Source organism: Hyaena hyaena, unplaced genomic scaffold (genome assembly GCF_003009895.1).
Source record: "Hyaena hyaena isolate Hyena2069 unplaced genomic scaffold, ASM300989v1 scaffold_436, whole genome shotgun sequence".
In the NCBI taxonomy this organism is placed as follows: domain Eukaryota; kingdom Metazoa; phylum Chordata; class Mammalia; order Carnivora; family Hyaenidae; genus Hyaena; species Hyaena hyaena.
In genome coordinates, this window is record NW_024081068.1 from 312,251 (window position 1) to 325,587 (window position 13,337).

At 39.5% G+C, this 13,337-nt stretch overlaps 1 protein-coding gene across 5 annotated transcripts in view; it reads right to left on the reverse strand.

Moving 5' to 3' along the window:
• Positions 1–210: 210 nt before the first annotated feature.
• GPD2 (glycerol-3-phosphate dehydrogenase 2) overlaps positions 211–13,337 on the reverse strand; it is a 225,550-nt gene continuing 212,423 nt past the window's right edge. For all 5 annotated transcript variants that reach the window (XM_039253007.1, XM_039253009.1, XM_039253008.1 and 2 more), the window contains 4 exons: positions 7,107–7,219; positions 6,945–7,023; positions 6,657–6,755; positions 211–3,559 (listed from right to left, as the gene is read on the reverse strand). In XM_039253007.1, the coding sequence (XP_039108938.1) occupies positions 3,434–3,559; positions 6,657–6,755; positions 6,945–7,023; positions 7,107–7,219 (417 nt within the window). In that variant the 3' untranslated portion in view covers positions 211–3,433. The remainder of the gene's footprint in view (positions 3,560–6,656; positions 6,756–6,944; positions 7,024–7,106; positions 7,220–13,337) is intronic.

Sequence of the window (13,337 nt, forward strand, 5' to 3'; positions counted from 1 at the left end):
TAATTCTGGCAGTCTCATAAAACTATATCTGTCTATGCAGCGATTCACTTTTGAGATAAAATAACAAAGAGTCCAAGCTAGGAGAATTAATGTGTATGTGCCATTAAAAAATTGGTTTGTGGAAATATCTTCAAACTTTTTTTTTTTAAACTTCAACACCCACCAAAGTTATTTCTCGGACTGTAAGTAACATTCAAACGCCAGCAAATGGACCATTTTAATCAGTTTTATTGATTCATGCTTTCAGTTCCTATTCTCCTATTTGGTTAAAAACAAGGCACATTAAATACATCGTCTTATTGCTCTATAAATGCATGCAGCTCTTTTTGTATATCAAAAGTAATAAATAATGGCGATAAAACACCCAGACAGTTATAAAAATGACAACCCAGCCTCAAACATAGTATTTAACAGTCCAATTTAGAACAATGACCCAACTCAATACATGAAAATGCCACATACGAAAACATGCAGTGCGCATGCCCACCCCAGCAATGGGCTTACACTTGACAGTAGGGCTTTTTCATTCCCTGAAAGGGGTTGACATAATGTGAGATGGTGCAAGTTACAGCGTCACTGATTTCAATATTATTACATTCATATGCCAAAAATCTTTACGAATACATAAAAAAGGAAATAAGATCAATGATTATCCTTACAGGATGTTTAGTAAAAGAATGAAATTTTCGTTGTTTGTACGAAAGCGTAAGTTACATATTTTGGAAAAGACAAAACAAAGCTAGAAACTGAAGCAGAATAGGGACCGTGCAGTTAGTGGTAGAAATCCTAAAGTTATACTGAGGATAAACTGACTGAAAGCAAGAATATCGCAAACAGCATGATAGATATGAGGCAGACAACCTTGGCTTAAGAAATAATCCAGCATTAACACTATTGTCATGACTGTGGAATGGGGCTATTTAAAGGAGCATCAGCTCTCCGCCCCAGATGGGGGTTCCTTCACCTGAATCCCCTTAAAGGCTGAAATAAATCATCTGCTAAAGACAGCCTCTGCACACCTCACCCCCGCCCCAACAGAATCATCTAATACCACGTTTGTGCAAAAAGAAAAGGAAAATTCTTTTGTGCTCAGAATAGGTTTTGGAGGGGCTTATATCTCCATTTCTTTTCCCCTTTTCTGAAATCAGGTAGAAGCTACACAGGTTTAATTGAGAACCGACACAAAAATGCGGGGGTGCTTTATTCACAGTAAAGACTTGGAATCAGTTCACTTCCAAGACGCGTCTCTGGGATTGGTGAAGGAGCGTATGTTTGAGAATTAGCAGATTTTCAGCAAAAGCAGATATGCTCAAAGGAAGCAAAGTGCACTTTTCTTTGTCCTTAAAGGAACTTCACTCGTAGCAAAGCGTGCACACACCAGGCCTGTTTTACAAACACAGCCCTGCCCAGGCCAGTCAGGCTAGAGGGCCCGGCCCTACTGTAATGGATTCAGGGAGGGCACAAGTCATCGCTATCTTGATCTAACTAGAAAGAGAGAGAGAGAGAGAGCACAAATGTACTGGATTGTGGTACATCATCGGCAGTGTCTTAAAGGACAGCTTTTCTATCAAGTGTCAGCAGGTTCTAAACAATGAAGTTTATTGTCTTGATATATATATATAAAAAACACAACAAAACAAAACCACCTACGTTACAAAGCCACACGCTCCCATCATTATTTTATTTTAAGGTAGTGTAAGAAAACTCACACCTCACAGTGATACCTGGGAGCATCCCTTGCTCTGTTTTGCGTTTTGCTTGAGGAAGTGGCAAGTCTAAACTTCACTTAAAAATAAATGAATGTTTTGAAGTGGGGCGGGGGCTTAGGTGAGCGAAACTCCAGTGTTTGGATTATGACATCCAGGCTCATATCTGACTTGAATGAGGCATAAAGGTTTTCTATAGGGTTGACAGAAATCACAGCATGAAAGTGTCTTGTGTACCAGTTTAAAAAACTAAGACTTCAAGTCTGTGCAATTAAAGCTTGCCATTAAATAAAGGGTTATACTCCCTATTGTATACAAACCTGATCTTAGGAAATAACAAAATAGATCGTTAACTGCACAAGAGGATAAATATTCAGATGGTTGGTTAAAATGCTATTGAAGTTTTGCAAAAGCATACCAAATTGGCCCTTTAAACTTAATGCATTATTTGTTAAATTTAATGCAGATTTATTTTTGTTTTTGTTTTGTGTTTCTATGTGTGCGTGGTGGGGGCGGGCTACGTGTGTGAGTGTGTGTCATGCTTGGTTTTATTCCTTTTCTTTTCGGTTGAGAACTTTTCCACTGCGTACTGAAAGAGAAAGGCTTTAAGCAACCAAAATGACCTTGGATATTGCCGTGTTGTGCCTTTTTACAAAGAATTATAATTAACGTTAACTAAAGGTTATGTCTATCCCCTTTTGCTCTCTGCTTAAAAATTATTCCCCCCAAATGATGCAATAAACTAAAGCAAACTTGGCCGTGTTTAACAACAGCACATGTTCCACAACCTAGGATTTGGGGATTGAACACTGTGCTGTCCTATGTGGAAATACAAACCCAGATTTTTAATCCTTAACTTGATCACCACTGTAAAGCAGTTGAGAAATTTAGTCTCATCCTATTACATCCAACTTGCCACTTAAATGCTGGTTTTAAAATAAGAAAAGCAAGGATCTTGCTGGCAACTTTAAGAGTCAAAGAAAAACCAGCAGTGCCTGGGGAAATAACGAATGGCTGACATGAAACTATCACCGTAACTCCCAGCAAATGTCAATGCTATCCTTATCTTACACCTGTGATTCTGGAAGCTTTCAGAGTTTCTCTTTGAGACCTGCTGCTGTAACCAGATCTAAACTTTGTCTCCCCTCCCAGGTTTGCCGGCCATACTCTAGATATAAAAGTGCACAGTACTGATCGGATGAGGAAGGCAGGCAGCCTCGAGGAAGGAGGAGCTGAGCAGTCTCCAGAAACACTATCGTTTCAATAGGTCACTCCCTGCTCAGTTTCTTCTAGCAACAAATACTACCTACGTGCTTCACGTCCAGAACTTTGTGCACATCACACAATTTTTCCCCAGCTTCTTTTCTTTTTTTTCAATTTCTGCCAAAACATTCTGCCTCTAGGAGTGGTTCAGAATAAATGAAGAGGCAAACCAAAAAGGGAGTGTGTCCAGTCTAACAGGTTACAAAGTGGATGCAAAACATGAAATCCGTGTGAGTTGAAAATGAGAAGAAAAAAGACAACGGGTACTCCTTAGAAGCTCGACTGAATGGCAAATACAAATAAAAGGTATACATCAACGTCCTAATGCTTTGGAATGTTTCCCAGTGTTAAAAAAAAAAGGCAGCTATCCGTATCCACTGTTTTGGAGTGGTGTAAGTCATCTCTGGTTTTACGTGATGATTTGTTGCTCCCATGTTTGTTGGCTGTGGGTTTACTGCCCAGACTCACAATCCTCCACAACTTCGGTCCACTGGAATGGGGACTCTTCTATCAAGGTTCTCTTCTGCAGTCTTCATTAGGATAGCAAGCCGGCTTCCAGACACCCTTCCTTTCTGAATAGCACTCATCAGCTTAAAGAGAAAACATGCAACAGATTTAGGAGGCCAGCTTGCTTGCTCTCTTCCTCACAGCACTTTAATGGTTCCCTTTGCAGAAGGAGATGTGACGAAGTGCTCCCTCAAAAACCATAGTAGGTATTACAGCTCAAATCACAAGCATACAATTTTTGAACATTTCAAAAAGGAGGGAAGGGGCGGGTGTTTCAACACCACTGCAAACACTATACCTAGCTGGCAAATCAGCCTGTCTTTGCAATGCAAATCGAATGCACCACTTTTTGCCCCTTTAACGTGGTCAGGGCCCATATTTTTTCAAGCAACTCAAATATTGGATCTCTAATTTCATTTAAAAATCTTAAAAAGGAATCTCAGGGAATTGAACCAAGACAAACCATGACCTATATTTAACTACTCTTTTTTTAGTGTTACTGTACTTGACAACTTCAAGTCCCTTAAATCCAAATTCCTTAAAGACTTTTTAAAGTAATTTACATTTAAGTCCTTGAAATGGACCCAGAGATCTACCTTAAGAATTAAAAGCACTCCACAGCCCAGATTTTAGTTAATTCATTTTTATCCAATGGATAAAATCAGAATTAGTCTTGAAATTACATGCAGTCAGCGGGCAAAGGCCTTTAATCTGGAAGGCACTTTCCAATTATGAGCATGGGGATTTTTTTTTCCTTTTCAAGTTGATGTGGTTTTAACTATTTGCTTTTCCTGAGCTCACTTCCCCCAATCTTTTTTATTTATTTATTTGAAAAAGAATGGACTTAGTTATTCATCGGGGAATATATATATATATTTTTTTCTTTCAAAATATTTTTAGGGTTATAGTCTTTAGCCTACAGAGATACATTTCTTAAAAATGGCTTGGAATGAGTCAGAGGCATCTGCCAAAGGGCTGGATTAGAATTTCATGACCTTATTAAACGCTGTTTCACAAGCCATTGCTTATTAGAGATGGACCCCTACATGCAGAGCGCCATTAGAGTGCAAACCTAAAAACAAAGTCATGTAGCCATGCGATATCTATAGTGATCCTTCCAGGAGGATTATTGAAAAAAAAAAAAAACCTATATTCAGAAAGGTGTTTAATGGGACAAACATGCATTCTGTATCATCAGAACGTATCTTATTCAAAACAAATAACCCTGAAAAACATACTTTACATCTGACAAATGGCGTCGTGTAAAGAATGCTGACCTCTAAAGACAGAACAATTTATTGTCTATTGTTTTGTCTCCGGTGAAGCTTTCACGAAGACCTTCTAAGTTTATCGGAGCTAACAAAACTGATAGAGTTGGTTTTTTCCTTATCCGTAAACATTATATGATGTACCAACCTTTAAAAATTCAAAGTTTTCTTTAAACATGACAAGTATCTTGAAACCATACTATGAGAAAAAAAAATAACAATTGGGTGTGAATGTATTTCATGAGAAATACGGTCAGCATTTTTTAAGTTGAAAATTACACTGTGTATTTGTACTTAGCAGAAGCATGAATAGTCTCTTTCATTTAGAATTGGACGAGAAATAATTATTTAAAAACTTGACAAGGAAACCTGCAGATGGTTTAAATTATTTTCTATGTGTTTGACTCTATTGCACTCAAGAAAATTACTTAAAACACAAACCACATAGCATATCCATAAAATTAGATTCTCATTGTTTCTAAAACTCCGGATCTTTCAACCCTAAATGCTGTTGTTTATTTACAATACACATGAAATGAAGCATAAGCTATTCCTTTGAAAGAAAGTTCTAAAATTCTGAGACAAACAATAAAATATTCTCAAGAAAAAAAAAAACCTAGACCAAAGAAATGTATTCTATGGTTTCTAATTCCCCAGCTTATATTTTTAACTCCCTTTCAAATGTGCACTTAGTTAAACAGTAAGCTAAAGAACTAAACATTCTTTTTTGTAATGCTGGACACAACCTGTGAAAATTTTCTGCATTTAGATTCAACAATGCTCTTATCCGCAGCTCATCTCCAGAGAGACAATTACCATTTCCTTTGCCTTGATATTGTTTGTTTAACTTGACACAGTGAAGAAAGGGCTGACATTGACCAAAATCCCCAGCACTAATTTATTTCCTGTTCAGCATTCATCATTGCCAGGGTGCAAGCAAGACCCAGCATTCATTTGAAATACCTGCCCAAGAAGCACTGCAGAAAAAACCCTTCTGTTTGGAAACCACTGCTCAGAGTCCTGTGGACGGCTACAAATATTGCATGGGTTGGTTTCACTTCTTTCTTTTAAGGGACTTTTAAGGAATGACGTGTAGCATAGGGGTTGAAGTTAGCATAACAAAATTTACTTCCTTCACGGTGACAGTTAAAACAATTGAGCCTTGGGAAAATGGAACACTGGAAATAGAAGTGCTTGAATTATGTGGTCCTGACCCCGGAATACAGGTTTCCTTTCTTTTGCTCTTCAGGTTCCTTATAATGTAAGAATATAATAATTACATTTCAGGTGCTCTACTGAGTATTCTCAAACCAATACAACTATGGTTTTTTTTTTTTAATTTCATAAAAAATTCCTTTCCACATTAGAAATATTGTGTTTGGCTCTTTTGAAGCAGGTAAAGAATGGTCTGCAGTGGTTCCCCACGGCATATTTCACTAAAAAGCATACTTCTTATGCAGCCCTTTAAGCCACAAGTAACTTAGATTTACTCTTAATTGTGCAACACCACAGAATGTCTCAGGAAAAAAGAAAAAAAAAGGAAGGAAGGAAGGAAGGAAGGAAGGAAGGAAGGAAGGAAGGAAGAAAGAAAGAAAGAAAGAAAGAAAGAAAGAAAGAAAGAAAGAAAGAAAGAAAGAAAGAAAAAGAAAGAAAGAGGAAGAAAGAAAAGGAAAGAAAGAGAAAGAAAAGAGAGAGAAGGGAGGGAGGAAGGGAGGCAGGCAGGCAGGCAGACTCTATGCACCACATAGAGCCTGATCCTTGAGGGCAGACATAGCAGCCTTTGCTGGCTTCAAGCTTTCCTTTTTCCAGAATGAGGTGACCACTGTGTGGACTTAAGAATCCATTCTCCAATAGTCATTCACAACCAGAAGCTAAAAAGCAAATATACTTGTTTCCCTTCACCACGGCTCACCTGCAAAAACTCATTGAGTTCAACCTGTCCATTTTTGTTTAAATCGACTTCATTCAGAATTTCATGTAGTGTATTTTCATCCATCTGGACGTTGATACTCTAAATAAAAAGAAGGCATGACATAATGAGGTTCAGTTAGAAATTATGCATCGCTTTTATTAATGCTATCAACTTTTCAAAAGCTATAAGAGAAAATTACTTACAGAAAGCACTAGATGAGGAAAAAATAATCTAATGCAACATTTTTGTTTTTCTGCTAGCAAGGATTTGGGACCAAAAAAATATTACCTCTAATACACGTTGAACATCAACAATAGTAATAAAGCCCTTTTGGTCTGCATCAAACTTGTGAAATCTCTTCTTGTACCTGGAACACAATGCCAAACATTGGAAAAATATACCTACGTAGGTCAAGTCAAAGAGAGAGAGATAGAAACGTATTCGAAGTACCTGTCGATGTCTGAAGGCAGTAGGCTAATTTCAGAGCGATCTGTTAACTGTTCTGATCGAGATTTATAGCCCATTTCATAATACAGAAACTTCCTGGCTGTTTCGAGTTCCTCCTAAGACACAGACATACACAAAGTTCAAAGATTTATGGAAAGAATTATTGATTTTTTTCTTTTTTTTTTCCTTACTTTTCTGACTGGCACAGTTTTGTTTTTATTTCTTCCAGATTTACTTAAGTATAACCTATGGTCAATACAATGCACCTATTTTACGTACACAGTTGGATGTATACTCTACCACGATCAAGGTATAGAACAGTTCTATCACCCTAAGAAGTCTCCTCAGGCCTTTTTCCAGTCGACCCACAAGCCTCAGGCAATCACTGATCTGCTTTCTATCTCCAGAGGTTTTTTTTTTCTTTCTTTTTTTTTTTTTCGCCTCTTCCGGAATTTCACATAAGAGAGTCCAAATAGTAGGCGGTGTCTTGTGTGTGCCTGCTTTCACATAGCATAATTCTGAGATTCATTCATGTTGGTACATGTTTTCCTCTTTTGTTTCTTTTTACTGCACGATATCGTTACACAGTATCATCTAACAAAATCTGTAGAACTGACTCCTTGTGGTTTGATGACAAATACAGCAATTAAAAGTGAAAAGCTATCTAGGTGATGAACAGTTACTCTAATGTGGCACACGGCGTCACCGCCAGGCATCATGGGATCAGCTACTCTGAAGGTTTGTCACAAGGATGCTGACGGTTGGGTGGAAGTTACAGCGTCATGACAACAGGCAAGCCCTCGAACAGCTGCTCTGACACTTTCCAGTGTCCCCAGCCTCATAGACAAGAACAATTGTTGAGAACACTGTCTTTCTTAGATTTTCATGTCATTCTCCTGCTGGCTTCCAGCTTCCCTGTTTGGAATTTCGTCCTACATTTGCCCACCTTCCGTCCTCTGGTTCTGTTATTTGCCACAATATTTTAAAGCTCAACGGTAGTTCAATAATCCCCTCTGCAAATTCTCTGAGTACCCAGAGACATACTTTTTTTCTGGGCTGGCATGTAAACTCATTTAGAGCACTCTCCTATTTGAATATCTATTTCCTCTTACCAATATTTATTTTGCTCTTTTCGCACTGAAAATCATTCTCCTTGACAAAAAGAGAAAGAAAGGAATTTGGTGTTAAACGGTGAGTTGAATTGTGCTCCCTTTTCACCTGCATTCAAGAATATGGTGCTGAGCATAGAAACAATGATCTAGCTTAGGCCTTCCATGAATTCCTTTCAATTTTTAAAATTTATTTCCGGTGTCTTTAGTATTTTTTCCCAATATCTAGCCATTCCTGACACTATTCATACATCTGCACTAGTCCTGGATACTCTCTCACTGTGGAGTGCTCGTCTTCCATCTGTTTTAAATCTGGTATTCATCAGCTGCCTCTGTTCTGAGTCACTCCATTTCTTCACTTGCTTCCCCCTTTTCCTCCTCATTAGAATCGATTTTGAAAGAACTTCTTTTTGTGAGACACTCTCCATTGACTTAACTGGTCTTCTCTTTATTTTTATGTCTTTATTTTATGTTGAGAGAGAGAAACAGCATGAGCTGGGAGGGGCAGAGAGTGAGGGAAACACAGGATCTGAAGCAGGCTCTAGGCTCTGAGCCGTCAGCACAGAGCCCAACACGGGACTCGAACCCATGGACTGTGATATCATGACCTGCACTGAAGTTGGACTGGGCCACCCAGAGGCCCCTTAACTGGTCTTCTCTTTAAAGTCTCTCAGTGAAATGAGTGTTTTATCTGACGGTATAAAACCTACCTTACAAACAAACAGTAGGTCAGCATTTCCCAAAATACATCCAAAGTAGTGTTAGTCTCCCTTCTACTAGCCCTTCCAAAGAGCGAGAATTGGGTCTGGCTCTGGAGAAGTTCCCTTTTGGAAAGTGGCGATGCATATAAACATTCTAAAGGTACCCAGTTACCTGCACTAAAGAAAATGGTTTCATTTGTTCAACTCGGAATTTCCCAAACTCTTTTGACCACGCAGTCATCTTTTGATTTATATCTTGTGGGGCACAATTTGGCCACGTCCCATTCTCTAAGTGCCCCCACCAATTCCTCTATCAATCCTTAACTCCCCCTAGACAATGTCTTCTTCCTTAACCCATTTCCTTCTAATGTACTTGGATTTGATCTTGAGTGACTGTGTTCTCTAAGTTTTGGGAAATAGATACACATTTCTGACGTATGTATTTGTTGCAACCATTCAATTAGATTCCAAGATCCTTGAAACTAAGAGCTATTTATTAATTCCCTTAAAATATTTGGTCTCATGCTCAGTATACAAGTCACTCATTAAGTATTGACTGATAAAAACAACTACAATTCATCTACAGAGAGTTATTTATCACCTCGTTCTGCTTTCACTTTTGCAGGTTAAATAATCCCAATGCTTTTAACCTTTTCTCAGAAGTCTAGCTTTCTAACCTTTAATTCTTTTTCTCCCTCTCCTTTGTTCTCTCTAGACCGTCTACAGGTCTCATTAATAGTCCTACAGCTCAGATACTAGGTGATAACTTCAGGTCTTTTATTTCTGTTACTTTTTTGAGGGGGACGGGAGAATATTTCTGAGTGCACGAATTTACACATAAAACTTGCACTGAAGTTAAATCTAGTTTCCTCAGGAGGGAAGGCCAAACACAACCAGTTTATAGAATCTTCTTCCTCCTTCTTACCTCCTACAGCCTGAATTCCTGGCACAAGATATCTTCCTGCATATTCAAATCTTTCCAACCATAATTTTTACAGGAACACATTATCCCCAATCCTTCTATATGGTAAAAATGATTGGCATTAGCAAAGGAGCAAGTTTCAGTCTTGCGCTGTCTCTGTACGTAGCTTTAGTCAAACGAGTCGAAACAAAACTAGACGAGCTACACTCAGTCCTGCCAATGCAGAGGTAACGGGGGGGGGGGGAGGGGTAAGAGCGTATGCTGTCAAATCAGAGTACTTGGTTTCTGTCCCAATTCCGTGACTTACTAGTTGTATGAACTTTGACTGGACTTACTCCCTGAGCCTGTTTTCTCAACTATAAATTGAGGGTAAAGGATATCTCTGGCAGACTTGTGCTCAGGTTCAGGAACTCTTCAGCCACTGATTTCTGCCATCGGTACACTACAAACATTGCATTTAAGTTACGGGAGATGGGGCACCTGGGTGGCTCAGTTGATTAATTGTCGGCTCAGGTCATGATCTCATAGTGCATGAGTTCAAGCCTCACATCCATGCTGACAGCACAGAGACTGATTCAGATCCTCTGTCTCCCTCTCTCTCTGCCCCTCCACTACTCTCTCTCTCTCTCTCAGAAATGAACATTAAAAAACAAAACAAAACAAAACAAATTTAAAAGAAAACATTTATTTCTAAAAAAATTACTAGGGGAAATTTTTTTTTAATGTAGGGTCATGGTTTTACCCCTGAAGACCTTGACTCTGAGAGCCTAAAGTCAAGTCTCAAAATCTGCTTTTTCAGTACATTTCCAGGGGACTGTTATATGTAATCACCTTTGGGAACCTATACCAGAATGAGAACACTTTTTTAAAAAATGTTTATTTATTTTTGAGAGAGAGAGACATACAGTGCGAGTGGGGGAGGGACAGAGACCAAAGGAGACACAGAATCTGAAGCAGCTCCAAACTCGGAGCTGTCAGCACAGAGCCCAACATGGGGCTCAGACTCACAGACCATGAGATCATGACCTGAGCTGAAGTAAGACGCTTAACCGACTGAGCCACCCAGGCGCCCCAGAATGAGAACGCTTTACGGACAGCACCTATGCCCAATCCTTTCTTACACCTGCGACTATGACACAGATGCTCTGTTATGTTCATTCACTCAACAGTTGCTTATTCAGGCCCTACTGTGGCTGGCTACCGAGGTTACAGAAACAAAGTAGATCATGTCCGCTCCTTTGGAAAGCTTATTTCCTGGATGAGGGGCAGACAACAAATAAATAAATTAAATATGTGGTGTATCAAATGGGAATAGATGCCCACGAGAAAAATAAGAGAGGAACAGGGAGGGAAAATACCACTCAGGTAGGTGGGTCATTCAAGCCAATTAAGGAAGGCCTCTTTGTAGTAGAGACCAGCAGGAAGTGAGGGGATAGGCCATGAGGGTATCTAGAAAGGAACAATGCAGGCAGAGGGATCAGCAGGGCTTGAATAAGGAAAAGCAACTCAATTTGTGGGTTGCAGGTGAGTGAATGAATGAGAAGACCAGAGAGTTCAGAAAGGTGGTGGCCAGATCACGATGACCTTGTAAACTGCTGTGATGACTCTGGCTTTACCCTGAGTAAAAGAGAGGATGTTTCAGCATAGGAATTGTTAATGATAGGTCCTCATCTAACTAGTCTGATACAGACTAGCATCACTTGATACAGTAGATTACTTTTATTTTTTTGAATTATTTTCTTCCTTTCCTTCTGGGCCACAACTGTGTTTTTAGTCTTTTCACACCTTCTCCAAACTTGCTAGCTATCACTTTCCCTTTCTTGAGGAGTCTTCTGTATCTACTCAACTTTTTATTTTTATACTTTTTAAAATTTATTGATTTTGAAACAGAGAGCACAAGTGGGGAAAGAGCAGAGAGAGAGAGAGAGAGAGAGACAGAGAGAGAAACAGAGAGAGAGAATCCCAAGAAGACTCTGCACCACCAAGACAGAGCCTGATGCGGGGCTCAGACTCATGAACTGCAAGATCATGACCTGAGCCAAAGTTGGATGCTTAACTGACTGACCCACCCAAGTGCCTCTTTATAAATTTTTTAAATGTTTATTTATTTATTTTTGAGAGAGAGTGGGGAGGGGCAGAGAGAAAGGGAGACAGAAAATCCAAAACAAGTTCCACACGGTCAGCCCAGAGCCTCATGTGCGGCTTGAACCCATAAACCATTAAATCATGACCTCAGCCAAAACCAAGAGTCAGATGCTTAACTGACTGAGTCAACCAAGTGCCCCAATCTACCCAACTTTTAAACTCTGGAGAGCTCCAGGGCTGTCTCTGGACAGCTTGCTGTTATCTAACTACACAAACTCCCTATTTGATCTCATCCAGTATGATGGCTTAAATGCCAACTCAAATTTATATCTTTTTATATCTTCCATTCAGACCTCCCCTCTGAACTTCATTTGGACTGACATATCCAATGATCTGGCTTATGTCTTAGTAGAATCACAGAAGTTGTTAAAGGAAGAACACTGTTTTGTGGGAGGGAAGCTATTATAATAAACCATGGAAGAAATGTTAGTAGCTGGAATCGGGGTTATAGCAGCAGAATGTGTTAAGGAGGCATTGAATTCAAGCCATTATTTAAAGATAAATATGATACGGTTTGCTGACGGATTTAGATCAAGTATGATACTAAGATTTAGGCTTACACAACCAGGAGTCGAATAGCTTTTTCAACATGGAGAGGTTAGTAGTAGTGGTAGTAGTGGTAATAGTAGTAGTGGTGGTGGTGGTGGTGGTGGTTTGGGGGAAGTAGGAGAAGATCCAAAAGAGATGGTGCTATGTATTAAACAGTTACCCCAAAATCCATATGTTGAAACCCTAATTCCAAATGTGATAGTGTTTGGAGATGGGGCTTTGGGGAGGTGATTAAGTTGAGATGAGTCTTGAGCATGGGGTCCCCCTTTCTCCCTCCCTGTCCTCCATGTGAGGACACAGCAAGAAGGCAGCTCTCTGAAGCCCAGGAAGACCAGGCTCACCAGAACCAAACCATGCTGGCACCTGGACCTCAGACTCCTGGCTTTCAGACTCGAGAGAAAGAAATACCCATTGTTCAAGCCTCCTGGTGCGTAGCATTCTGTAATAGCAGACTATTACGGACTAAGACAGATAGGGTTCCAGAAAGTAGTTCAGGAAGGAGGGAGGAATCAACTCTGTCCATGCCACTAACTGCATGAGGAAAAGGAGAACCAGGTACTCACAAGTATATTGTATTGAGCAACACGGAAGTGACTGGGGAGTGTGATGAGAGCTACTGCCGCAGAGTGGCAACATCAAGCTTAAATGAAATGGGCTCAAGGAAGACTTAGGGGAGAGGAACTGAACCAATGAGTACAGAAAATAATTTTTAAATAAATACACAAAAATGCCTCTGCATATTGTAATAGTCGGGTTTGATAAAAACACGTGATAATCTTCTGTTTATCACAACACGCCCAGGGTTGTA